This window comes from Strigops habroptila, chromosome 5, assembly GCF_004027225.2.
Source record: "Strigops habroptila isolate Jane chromosome 5, bStrHab1.2.pri, whole genome shotgun sequence".
Taxonomy (NCBI): domain Eukaryota; kingdom Metazoa; phylum Chordata; class Aves; order Psittaciformes; family Psittacidae; genus Strigops; species Strigops habroptila.
This window is the reverse complement of record NC_044281.2, coordinates 69,250,136-69,263,627: the sequence shown is the minus strand read 5'-3', so window position 1 is coordinate 69,263,627 and position 13,492 is coordinate 69,250,136. Positions and strand designations below refer to the sequence as shown.

At 43.1% G+C, this 13,492-nt stretch overlaps 1 protein-coding gene across 1 annotated transcript in view; it reads right to left on the bottom strand.

Annotated features, from left to right (window-relative positions):
• NEURL1 (neuralized E3 ubiquitin protein ligase 1) overlaps positions 1-13,492 on the bottom strand; it is a 161,820-nt gene that overhangs the window by 61,327 nt on the left and 87,001 nt on the right. The window contains exons 2-3 of the mRNA XM_030487965.1: positions 6,325-6,566; positions 1,432-1,753 (exon numbers count right to left, since the gene is read on the bottom strand). Coding sequence (XP_030343825.1) covers positions 1,432-1,753; positions 6,325-6,566 — 564 coding nt within the window. The remainder of the gene's footprint in view (positions 1-1,431; positions 1,754-6,324; positions 6,567-13,492) is intronic.

Below are 13,492 nucleotides of genomic sequence, written 5' to 3'. Positions count from 1 at the left end.
CAGAGACGCCAAATCTCGCTAGAACAGCCGGAGGGCTTGGAGTCATTTGTAAGCTCTTCCTAACTGACCCCTTAGCATGATATTTGCTCAAAATCTAGATCCCAGTTCAAATATCACTACCTTGGCCTACAAACAGTTGCCCAGTGGCTCTGATTCACAACCGAAGATAAATCTTTCTGCTCTGAAATGAAAGCAAAAAGCTGACGACAAATTCAATTCCTCTGCCTTGTGCAATCTCAGACCGGTAGTTTTTGCAGCAAAAAGAGATCAGCCCTGTTTCTTCACCTACTGAACCCACATCCCTCTTCCCTGCCATGTAGGTTGCTATGGGCAGTTCTGCCACCACGTTTTTTCATACAGCAAGCAGTGCAGAAAGGAGGCAGAATTGTCAGAAAGCAGCTTTATTAAAATTTTTGATATATAGCTTGAAGATTTCTTTTTAACAAAGTATCAGGCTGCATGACAGGAAAAAGCCAGGATCTCTCAGCCTAGCAAGATCATCTCATCTTCTGAAGGCACTTCAACTCATGAAGGCCAGCAGGTACCATCTAACCTTTTCCATAGTGAAAACAAGACCCATGAAACTAGTGTTACATGGAGAAGAGCTGTTATTTCCCCCCCCAGTGACAATGAAAAGCCAACTCTAAGGCTGCATGCCGACACCTCTAGTCCCCCAGCAACCTAGCTGCCCCTTAAGTTGGGTCCTTGGAGACTCTTTTCAGTTCTGTTAAGATGTATAAACTCAAACAGCCCAAACCTTGACAGCCTGCATATCTGGGGCTAGATGGAGTCCTTGTGAATGCCAAACTCTCTCAATTTCAGCTGAGGATGGTAGAAGACATCATGCCATGTCTTCTCAGCACTTCTCATCCTTCAACCCCAAATATTTATCCAACCTTCAGACTCTAGAGGACAAATCTAACTCTTCTGTGAAAGCAACATTCTGGCAAAACCAGCCACAGTGTCTCCCAGGTAATTTGGAAGATATTAATGTTTCAAATCTTCCCATTAAACCAGGCAGAAAATCATGACAGTGCCATCCAGGAAGGATTTAGCCATAACACGTAAAATGCATTTCCTCCTTTTGGCATAGGGAAAGCAGCAGATGAGATAAAAAGACAGTTTACAAGGTATATGCCACATTCCAGACTATGCTCTGACAGAGCAACATCTCTGAGCAGAAATCCACTTACAGATGGCTTCTAGTGCTATACTGTAGCGGTTGTTTCCCACCTCCCACTCATTTTATATTTATGTGCTAAGTTTCAAACACCCACTGGTCCAGGCTGAGGTCATGGGATGCTCTGGGGAGGATCAACGGCCATTTCCCTGCTCCTGTCCCAACACAGCAAGGGGGATGTCAGCATCAGGCTGGCCCTTCTATGGGGATGGGTTAGCCTCATCCCTGTGTGTTTGGACCCAGGTACTCACCTAAGAGCTGCACTCCACGGGTGAGTCCATAGACATCGATCAAAGCCCAGAGGGGCTCTGCTGTCCTCACCCCACTGAAGAAGAGCATCGCAGCGGAGTCATTCACTCGATAGAAAACCCGTCCCTTCTTGTCCACCCAGAAGGCTATGATGTTTCCCTCGTTTGCAAACTCTTCTGGCAGAGCCTTGGCCCAAAAACCGCTTTGGGAAACCAAGTCAGGGCACGCATACTTCGGCAAAGTGTCAGGGTTAATCCTCGATGGATCCTTGGAAGTAAACCCGAGCCGAAGAGCCCCACTCCAGCAGCACTGCTTTTTAGTGATCTGCAAAGATAACAACAGCAATAACAGCATTTGGCACTTGAACATCTATTTACACACTACAGGCTTTATGTCATCCAGCACAGACAGCCACTGTGCAGATGAGCCTGCTAGATTTAGGAAACATTTTACCCACTAAACACTGCTGCAGCTTTTCAGTTGCAAGCACTAATGCTGCACACTTAAGATGCAATGTACATAAAAAAAAAGAAAATCAAATCTATGCGGAGAGGTGAAATGTAATTACAGCTGCATGATGACTCATTTCTATTTCTAGGGTAATTCCTTTTGGCCTAAGACTCATCCTCGCACAAAATATGCCAAAAATGGCCATAAGAGCTTTCATCTCAGCACCTGCAGCAGCAGGGCTCTTTCCCCATCGCACTCACATGATAGGATCTCTGGTGACCTGAGGGAAAAGCACTGGCTCCAGAAGCATAGTCACCACTATAGGGTTTTTCTGGGTTTCCCAGCCAAGTAAAAGATAGATAGTCTTACCCCTGTTTAGCTTGTCAGATTGGATGAAATCACAGCCTCACAGCAGAGAACATGTGTGCAGGAAAGCACAATTTAAAGTATTTAACTATGTTAAATACACAATTAGGAAGCGACAATGGATGTTGTCTTATGATGGGGGAAAACCTATTTATTTCAGCTGTGAGTGGTGTTTTTCAAGATACGTTGTGCACATCTGCACCCCACCTGTCTTGTGCCTGGGGTCAGGAACATCTGCTATAGTTTTGGGAATGGTGTATGTGTCATTTGCACCCTTTAGCACCTGAGAGACAGCAGGACAAAGGACCACAGACGCCTCCAGAGTCAATGGTGCCTTCTCACAAGAACCAGTCTCTGGACTGAACTGGATCTGAGGGGAGCAGGCAGTGGGTCCTAAACACATGCAGCACATTCAAAACACTAACAGTTACAAGGTCTCTCTCTTCCCAGGGAAGCAGGAAGTCTTCTAGAGTTAGTATGGTCCCCAGGTGGAGATGATGCCCTTGGAGAACTTTTTCTCTCATTTTGTTGAGCATGAACCTGCTGGGAATTGTTCCTCTCAAACAGATTCAGCCTGTCAGCATCCAGACTATCAACTGAAAGACCTAAGGATGCTGGACCCAGTCATTTGGGGCCAGGACAGTTCTTGCATGCCAGTTGACACATAACTGGTGTTTCTGTTTGTGCACTGAACCTGCAGCAAACACGAGAGCACTTGAGATAGCCCTCTTCCATCAGAGCCTTGGCAGCCTCAAGCAATTTCACTCTTGGCTCAGGACAAGACCAGAAACATGGATGGTACCACCTACCAGATGTCACACAAAACTTGCTGCCTTACTGTAATTTCTTGCTCTGCCAATGTGCTAATGGCTCAGATGAGTGGCAGTGCTAGAGACTGAACTGTCCAGGACTGTACGATTTTTGTCCTCAAATGCATGGCAGCAGCCCCTTGTATCCCAACTTGGAAACCCAAGATTTTCACCAAGGGATTGGCCAAGACATCTTCTTTGGACTTCTGAATTCTCTTCTAATCACATTTATAAATATTGCATTTTTCTTTCACATGTTCCTTTCAAGGCAAATCTGGAATGTGTGCCCTTGGGGACATAACAATCTCACAACAAAGATATTGTTCAAAGCCTAGAGATTTCTATTTATAATTAAACTATTGGAGAAAATAACTCAGAGCTTCAGCAAAAAGCTATCAACAGAGTTCCTCAGTTAAGCCAGTGCTGCTCTTTATCCCTACTCAGTCCAGCCAAGCGCCTAAACTATTTACATGAAACACTTGAGCACTGACCTCAGTCCCAGGAACCATGGGAAAGTCTTGCTTGTGGGATGGACATTGGGGTGGCACTAAAAAGGACGGACACTGGGGTGGCACTAAAAAGGACTGAAGCAGATTTGCTATTTTGTATGCCTGGCCAGGATGGGATGGGATCATGCACGTTCCCAATGGAAGGGGGATGCATGAGGCACACATGTGACAAAACGGGGAATATACACATACTCCAAGAAAAAGCCTGGTTTATTTATTGCAGCAAATTTACTGAAAGCCCTAAAAGCTTTTGGGTCTGAGATAAATATGGCCTCATTGTTATTTGTACAATTTACTCTTTCACAGTCTCTTGCCAATACTTCACAGCAATCAGAGGCCACATGAAGTAAATATTCATATGGTAATCAAGGCTGTACATGTTCCATGTATTAATCAGCACCTATAAACAGTTCACAATACAGCCTGACCACAGGCAAACTAATATCCAAATTAAAATCTAGTATAAATCCTGCCAAGAATTAGACATAACTGGACAAAGGGTACACAGTTTTGCTAAAAAAGGCAATGGTTAATGATGGACTAAATTCTCTCTTCAGCAGCCACTGCTAGGAGAAAAGCATGGGAGGTCTACTGGGTACCAGAAGGGGAGGGAAATCTACATCCAAACTGCTAAGCTACGGCTGCTTCCACAGATTCAGGCTTCTGCTCTTTACTGCCTTGTGCCACCTTTGACAACCTCACTCCTCTCCCTAGCAGTTCCCTGAATTACACGGAAAAAATATACCGGGACATATATCTCAGAGGTAAAGAAAGAGGAAATCTGGCCGCCTAACGGCATTCCCAAAGCTGCAAAGCAATCACAGAACAAAACCTGAGATACAGTACCAAATAAACAGAATGAAATCTCTGGACTTCTTTCCTCTAGTTTTCCAGAGGGAGTATAGACTTTACAGGACCTGAATGATTGGGTTCATGGTTAGTCTTTAGCTGGTAAGAAGGTTTAAGATGCCATTTTCCACAGGCATACAATAACACACAATAACAAGACAACTGCTGGATGGACTTGTCAGAAAAGTGAAGACGTTTTACATATCCATCCATCCCTAGAGTACAAGTTTTGCTGAAGCCCGCTGATTACTCCTGTAAGACCTTCCTACTGGACTCAGCAGAGGCTCTGCTCGTAAATCCCTTGTGCAGATTTGCATGCATATTCTTCACATACATTACATGCAAGCTAAAATCCTAAAATAGACAGTCAAAAACAAGTGTGAATTTCCAGAGATAGCTACCTTGTTTCAGAATGAGGAAGAAATAACCCAGAATCTCTGCTTAAACCACTAAGCCCACTCAAATCCTTGATGGTGTTTTCAAAAATGAAATGCTGCTTTCATCTCCACCCAAATAAATTTTTGTGGTTGGTTGTCCAGACTTCTGGCCAACATGGAAAAAAATCCCACTAGGCAATGTGAGTGAGTCCTGCTGGGATTCTAGCCTGAATAGAAGCAGCAAGAGCTCCACAGGAAACATAAACCTGTAGGAGGTATTTTCTGTCTATGGGCCTGAGCCTGATATCTCTGCGTATTTTCAAAAGAAGACATTTCTTGCTCCTTCGCTGGCCATAAAGGAAGAGGCAGGGAAGGCTGATACGCTGCTGTAGGTCCCAGACTCAGTAGCTATATGCAGATAAACCTCCCGGAAAACTCCTTGTGCATAAATGAAGGATTTGCAAGCAGACCTTTCATGTGTGCCATCAACTAAAGTTGCCAAAGATGAGGACCTACTTTGTGCCAATGAAAGGCATGAAATCAGCTAAGAACAGAAAAAAGCAGTCCCACAAACTAGAGGGCATAAAGGTCAGAAAGTATCTGTGGATTAAGTTTAAAGTGGCCCAAGCTCCTAAAAAGTGTTTCAGTTCCTAAGAGGACTGATGAATTTCTTCACTGGGAAGAAGTCATCATGCTGTCTTAGAGGAGCTGAACTTCCCATACCAGCCGCAGCACAAGGGATGCTAACTCCATCCTCCTGGCTGCCACAGACACAAAGGAAGTGAAATCAGCCTCTACCAGTAAGAAAAATGTGATGCCTGAATGTTCTCTCTTCTGACCTTAATGCTATCAGGCGACTGATTCAACAAAGCAGTCAGCAGACTGCTAGAAAGATCCTTTTCTTAGACTTAGATGGCAACTGTGACAGAACTGACTGCCTCTTTCATCCTTTCGGCCAAACCATCTTATCTTCCCTACTAAGCACATGAGCAAGCACCTTCACTCCCAGGTCCCTTTCACCTCTTATCTGTTGGCTTTAGAGAGGCTGACTTCCACCTCCATAAGACCAGCCTTCACTGTTTGCCTTGATTATAGGAAGAAAAGTGCTTGTTGTGGAACTGAATGCATTAAATACTCACCTCACCCCTTTCACGCAAAGCCTAGAGGACATATTGGCTAGAGAGATACTGAGGCTGCAGCCTTTCCAACTGACCAATACAGCCCTTTTTTCTTGCTCTTTTCCAAGCAATCTCAACTTAATCTGTTGTTCCTTTTCTAACATCAAGATAAACTCTTTTGGAGTATGGATTTCCCTTTTGTTCCCAGTTTCTACAGCAGTCTGTACCAATGCTCCAAGAACTACAGTGACAAAAGCAGAAGTACCAACAAAGATCACAGATCTTTAAGGACAAGATCTGCCTACTGTGCTTTTCAAGGAAGGGCTAAAGATCTGATGCAAGCTTCAAAGCCTGGTACACCCCAGCATTCATTCACAGCAGCTTCCATGGCAATAAGGGAAGGTATCATTCACTCACCTTAAGTCTGACTTGTTCATAAATAACAATGGGCCTGTTGCTGAAGGTAATGGCATTGCAGAAGCTAGACTGGCGCTTCACTGCCTTCTGTGTTGTGTCCATGACAATCTGGGATCCCTTTGTGTGAGGATGGAAAAGCAGAGGGCTGATGGACAGAGCTCCACACTGTGGGATGGGGAGACAGTGCTTCTGCTTGTGGTGGCATCGGTGGGAGGAAGTTGAAAATGATCCACCTATGGAATCTGAAAGGAGAATGAGGAAAAATGGGTTTCACATCTGTTTTGAGTAAAGAAAGTTTTCAGTGCAAAAATAAGCAGGAGTACTTCAGTGGGGAACTACAGATAAAAATAAAAGTTAGTCAAATCCCTACCCTGTAAATCACTATGGATTTCTAGAGCATCTGGAATGATAAAAGGCTACAAGGATACCAAAGGCTCCCATCTGACAGAGCACAACATGGGGACCACAGCCCAGCACTGAAATCACAGGCCATCGTGAGGCCACACATCGGAAAAGAAGGAAGAATTGGTTCCAAAACTGGAGCAAAGCACATGTGAAGCTGCTGTATCAAAGTTGTCACACTTAGGGAAAAATCTTCCACTTCTAAAGGAATCCCACACAACTTGACCATTTATCTCACTCCTCCTTTGCAACAGCAAATCCATTGATCCTTGCCTCCATGTGTCTTTGGATGCTGTCCTATCCACCCATGCTAAGTGCCAGCTCAGACACATACATTGCTAATTTATTCTCAAGCACCACTCAGCAATAACCCACCTGGATTCCCCCACCAACCATCATCCATTCTCCTCTCTCCTCCATAGATGGGAACCTCAGCTGAGATCCCACTTATCATGAAGGCATTGATCAGCATGCTATAATTACAGTGAGGAAAGCGAAGCAGGAGAAAGGCTATGAAGCGGAGAGGAGATTACGTCTTTCTCTAACACGAAGAGTCAATGCACAAACAGCAGTCACGACAGCAGCTTTGTTCATGAACAAATGGATGCGTGAGCTTCTTTTCTGCAGGGAGCCTGCAGCAGTTCAAGCACAAAACAATCATTATACCGAACACAAGTCATCTGCTTCCTTTTCCTTGTGTGCATATACACACTACATTATGCACATATGTTTGGGAGGACATACTCATAGATTTGGAAACAGAGTATCAACAGAATAAAGGATTATTCAGCGATAGACTCAGGGATGCAACAAAAGCAAATACGACCTTAACAATGTGCCAATTTGTGCTGTTAAGATACATGACTAAACAGTATGGTTAAAAACCTCTACTCCTCAAACACACAAACTATAGAAACTAACTTCATTCAAATTAATTACTGACAGTTATGTCTTTATATAGCTACTATAAAATAATGCTGACACCTCTAATGTAACTTTTTGTAATAAAAGGCCTGGACCTGTTCCTCCAAGCCTTTGAGCAGTTTTAGCTTGTAGCTACATGAAGTTGTAATGGCACATCATCAGGGTGAGCCTGAATAACTACCAACAGAACTTAAAATCCTGATTTCTGAAGAGAACATTTTAATTCAGCTTCAGCATCAGTCACTTCAGCCTTCTCATCTCCTTGCTGGTTTTAGCTCCCATTTTCAGCAACAGTGTTACCCCTTCAGAACAGAGCAGCAATGCCAGACAAACTTTTAAAGACTTTAATTAATGTTTCAAGGGAGAGATGAACTGACTGCCAGTTATTTGATGCTAAAGATTGTGTGGAAAGTAAGTCACCTTCCTTCTCCTGTTCCTACCACATGGAGGAGAAGAAATAAGGAGTTTGACATAGCGAAGGGAAGGTCAGGATGGAGAAGCTTACATGAGTCTGACCTTTTCCCTTTGGGCATGCTACTGACCTGGGGCAGTGCACCCGGACCAGGCGGTAAGAAGACAACACAAGCTGCAGCACCTATGCAGACAGAACTTTCTGAGGCTGCCTCCTAAGACATGTTTAATTGGAGCCTGTCTTATGCCCCAAAGAACAGGAGGTTGAATCCCTTGCAGTATCACTAGCTTTTTTCCAAGCCAGATATGTTCTGTACTACCACCCCTCTGGAACCACGTTAAGCCTCCACCTTTAGCAACACCTTGCTGATGAGTTCCTCATGCTTAATGGTATTTTGCAAAGACATATTTCCTTCATCATAGCAAACATGATGCTGTTCACCATCACAAATGCTTATGAGTCAGAGCCAGCAAGAGTGGCTGACTTAACCTTGCTCCACTCTACCTCCCCAGGTGGGTCTTGCTGGTCTGCAGGGACAAGTCTGCTGACAGACAGTCAAAGCAAACCACCCCAGCTTCTTTTTTAGCAGAAATTTTTCAGGCCACTGGATCTCCTCATTGCTCATCTCTTAGCTGTGTCTCTGTTTTTGCTATACCCCTTTTTTATAGGTAGACTAACTAAAAATACACATCAAACATCATAGAAACTTCCATTCTTAAATTTTTCAGCTTCTCTAACATATATATGAAGTCACAATCATTTCTGAAACGTATTGAATATTGAAGGATATAATCAACTGTTTTAGATAATTTAAAAGCAATCCGTAGAGAAATATGAAAAATTCTTTTAGTGGTAATTTCCAGTCTTGTTTTATTCAACATTTCTTTGATAGGGTGCATATTACGTGAAAGAGAAGAAGCTGCCAGTGAATATACATTCAATTCCTGCCATCTTTACATTCAGATCTGAATTTTGTAGTTAAAACTTTTTGCTAGCAATCACTCACCAAAACAAATTTGTGCAGTCCAAAGGCACACACATTTTAATCTGATTGTAAATCCCAGTGCTCTAATTTTACCAGATAACTTGGCTGCGATAGTAGCTGTTGCACCTCTCCATAGGACATTGTGCCCTTTTAAAATACAGTAATGGAGTTAGCAAAACTTCCCACAGCTTTCAAAACAGACTCTGATAACAGCACTGCATACATCCAGAGCATCTGCTAGAGCAGCATGATGGAGCCATAGGGTCCTGCCTGGCCCCATGGGAAGGGTCTTAGAGGAATGCTTATTTGCTGTGATGGTCCAGCACTGCTGAGTGAGAATGGGTCAAACCCATGCCAGATTAGCACCTGCAGGATGAGTGCCCCATATGCAGACAGCTGAAAAGCAGGGCCATCATGCTCTATGGGAATGGAAGAAACCACCCCAGGAGCAGCTTGCACCATTATCCATGGATAATGCAAACGGAGAGGAGACCCCCTTCATTCTTCCAAATGCTCTTAAACAGCAATGACTCCCACATGATGAACACACTCAGGTAAGGACCAGAAAAGGCCTTCATTTTTAAAAAGTGCAACTATTTAATAATAGGATTATTAAAATAGCATTATTAAATAGGATTACTTACAAGTACTTGGAGATGTTACAAAGCAATGGGTCAAATACAAAGACCTTTGCTCAATTTCTTCAGGGCAGCATGTCCACTCAAAAAGGAGGAGACACCATGCAACTTCAGATGGCAACACAACCACCTAACCCTGGACTTAGACAAGGAAAGGGACACTTTAGCAACACAAGCTGGCGAGATAAATTGCTTTCCTTACTTGGCTGGCTAAAAATAAAATAAATCATCCACTTAAAGTTTTTGTTCTCACTGGGCTGGACCTGGATTCCAGCCTTCTCCCATTCCTTGTTTAAACTACTACACATTTTGACATCCTCAGCCTTTGCTACCAGCAAAATTGGTACACTACAGCTGGGGCCCTTGCAGTAGGTTTTAATTTTTTTTTTTCTTTATGTAAAAGAACTAAGTGAAACTCACAAACCCAGAGCTTCAGCTGGCAAAATAGGCAAAAGTCCTCCTGATTTCACAGCAACCGTGCAAGACTCCATTAAGTGAGAGCCTGTTCCAGACTCCTCCTCTGACACAATCTGACTTATCAGTCACCTAACAAAAGCAAAGTGAAGTAATTGCTTGAAATAAACATTTCAAACAAAGAAGTATCTGAAAGAAGGCTGAAATATAACAGCGTGTTCAAGGACACTAAAAGCCTCCCATTCCACAATATAACACAACTTCCCCCTGACAAGCAGGAGTTGTGACAACATGCCATGACTATGCAGACTGATATCTCATGACAAAAGTCACAGGATGAAAATCATCCCTGTTTGCAAACAGCCTCTGTGTCAAAAGGCTACAAACCTAGAGACCCACCATGGACCCCTGTATAGCTTTCCAGGTTTCATGTTGAGGGTCACATAAAACAGCATCTGCTCACTCATAGAGAGACATCAGCTTTCAATTCAGGCCAAATAATAGATGCTGTTTGAACCATTTCTCTCAGTATTGGCTTTGAAGCCCAAACACAATCTGCCCCTAATACCATGAGCCCTGCCAAGAGAGTGGCAAAAGTGCTAATGTACCGCTTGCTCCCCTGAGCCACAAACACATGGGCTGGATCTTCTGAAACCTTTAGTAAGCCAAGGTGAAGGAGACGTTAACATGAACCACAACATGAAGCAGTCTGAACCACTCAGCCTTCAGTGTCCCACACCCAAGCACATCCTTTTTGCAGCCCTGTTCGAGGAAGCAGAATATTACCCCAAAGGTGCCACACTTCTCCCACCATGTGCATTAGATGTCCCTGGTCTCCTGGATCTCAAGGCCTGGCAACACCCACATGCTATATTAAAGGCAGCATTGGATGTTCTCAGCTTAGCAAAGCACATCCTAAAGCCTGTTAGGGGCTTTCATCAGAAGTGTCCATTCTCTGCAAACATTAGGCATAATCTTAAAGGCTTGGGATTTCTTAAATGCTGCAAGAAATGACTGGATTAAGTTTTTTTAAAATGCACTTTTTCCAGATGAAAAAGATCTCAATCGGCACAATCAGAATACTGTCAAAACTCATTTCAGACTGAAAACTAACTGCAAGGTATTTAAGATTAACTTCTTGGAGCATTTAAAATAAGCAGCATACAGAATTGAAAGAAACAGAAAGGATGACTTCAAAACAGAGCCTAGTGACTAACACGCAGTTGTAAGTAGGAACAAAAGTAGGAACAACAAATCCCTGTCCACTTGGGGAGGAGGAGAGAAGTCACTGTCCTGCAGGCTAGTGACAATGAATAGAGCGGACAGGGCAAAGCGCCACACTATGAAAGCAGCAAAGGGTTTCAAAATCATTACATTATCAAAAGAGGCTGACAGACCGTGCTTTGCCTGGCAGGTGGCCTTACTGTATAAGCATTTAAAAGAAGGATTCTGAGAAGGAAGAAAAAGAAACCATGTGTAGATATGGAGAACACAAGGGAAACATTGTCCCAGGGATGCACACACAGCGGAGCAGAAAAGCCCTGGTCATGAAAAAGTACCTGCACAGAATTTCCAAAGCTGGACGGTTACTGCAACACAGGGAGAAAAAAAACTCAACTATGAGATGAATGCTTATAAGCCTCACTGCTTTCTGAGGTGGTCCCATACTTTCAAGAATTATCAGTGAAATACAGCATAACTAGTTATACTGATCCTTCACATTTGTTAATAAAGTTCAGAAGGAGAAAATCATGATGAATTTGTTGTGCTAGGCTTTGCAAATGGATTCTTAAAAGCACACTTCAAGATACAGTTTACTAAAAATAAATATTAGCTTAATACCAGTGGAAACTGAAAAAGGGTTGCTAACCTTGTTTTCTCACATGCAGCCTGACCCAGGGCATGTGCACAGAAGAAAGAGAGCCATAAATTAATGTAAATTAAAAACAAGGGTTTCTTCACTGCCCTTAAAAGCATGTTTGCTGTTCTTGAAGGAATAAGTAATCATGTATCTCCAGTATCATCACGTATCTCCATGTATCATCCAACTCTCCCTGTGCCTGTCACGATGGCAACAACCTTATCAGATTGCTGTCATCACAGTCAACTACTCATCTTGGCATTAAAAGATGACCAGGAGGCAAAAAAAAACCAACAACTTTGCTCTTCCACGAAGACAGACTACAGCTTTGCAGATGTTGGGGCATTCAATGACAGAAATGCAAAGTGTTAATTCCGGAGCATTATGGAGCATCTTGGGTTAAACCTTAGTGAATTAGAGACATACCTACAAGGTGGATCTCAGCCAGCAGGTCAGATCTAGCACTCCCGTCCAACACTCCAAAACAAGTGAAAGCCAAAACATAACTTATTTTCATCTGTGCTATTTTAGCAGTGACAAGATGTATCAAAAGAGTAGGTTCGCACATAGTGTAAGATTTTCCATTTAAATTGCAAACTACAAGACAAGAGGCAGGTGCAGAGAGCGCACATGCACATGAAAGGAGATAATACCAGCCAGGGTGGGGCTTGAAGTTGTACTTTTCTTTTTTTTTTTTTTTTTATTATTAGACCAAAAAGCAAGGCTATGTTTAAAGTAACAGATCTGAAAGACAAGAGGGGTGGTTTTACAGACACCTATGAGAAATCCCCTCAGTACAAAAATTGGGCAACTCCAGAAACTGGAGTTGAACCACAATGGATCCATCTCTCAAACCTGACTAGTGGGTGGTAGCTAATTTTTAGTTTGTGAGGAGCCTTCAAAGTGAAGAAGCTGATATTTAATTTCATAGAGAAAAATAAAAATAGTGAAAGAGATGCAAAAAGTGACAGTAAGGGCAGAGGGAATTTATTACTTATTATTCCAGCAGAAATTTGGAATAAATACAAGTGTGGCAAGACTTTGTTTGTCAATGGCAGAAAAGACTGAGGCTTACAGAAAGGGGAAAGGCTGTGTCCTGAAGATGGGACAGATGCAGGCAGAATATGCAAGACTTAGGACAGTGATGTGTTTGAGTGGGTTTAGGAGGATGGGCTGAAGCAGAGACTGCCATTTCCTCTGCCTCTGCTCAGCAGCATTTGCTCTCCAGCACATGCAGTGCAGTAGCTGAGGAGCAGAAATGTGCCCTGTTCAAGTCACTCCTGCAGAGTCAATAGCCTCTCCAGGAGTGCCAGGGAATTATCTGGGTGTGGGGCTTTTTTAGCAACACCAGCTGAACCCGTGGACTTAACTCAGATGTGCGGCTTTACAAAGGCTTGCTTGAAGACAGTGCTGAGGCCATGGGCGTTAGCCAGGAGGGTGGCAATTTTTATACAGCTTGAAAAAAGAAGGTAAAAGAGCTGAGTAGTGATAGGAGAATAAGAACTCTGCTTCATGTATATTAAGCCTGAGTT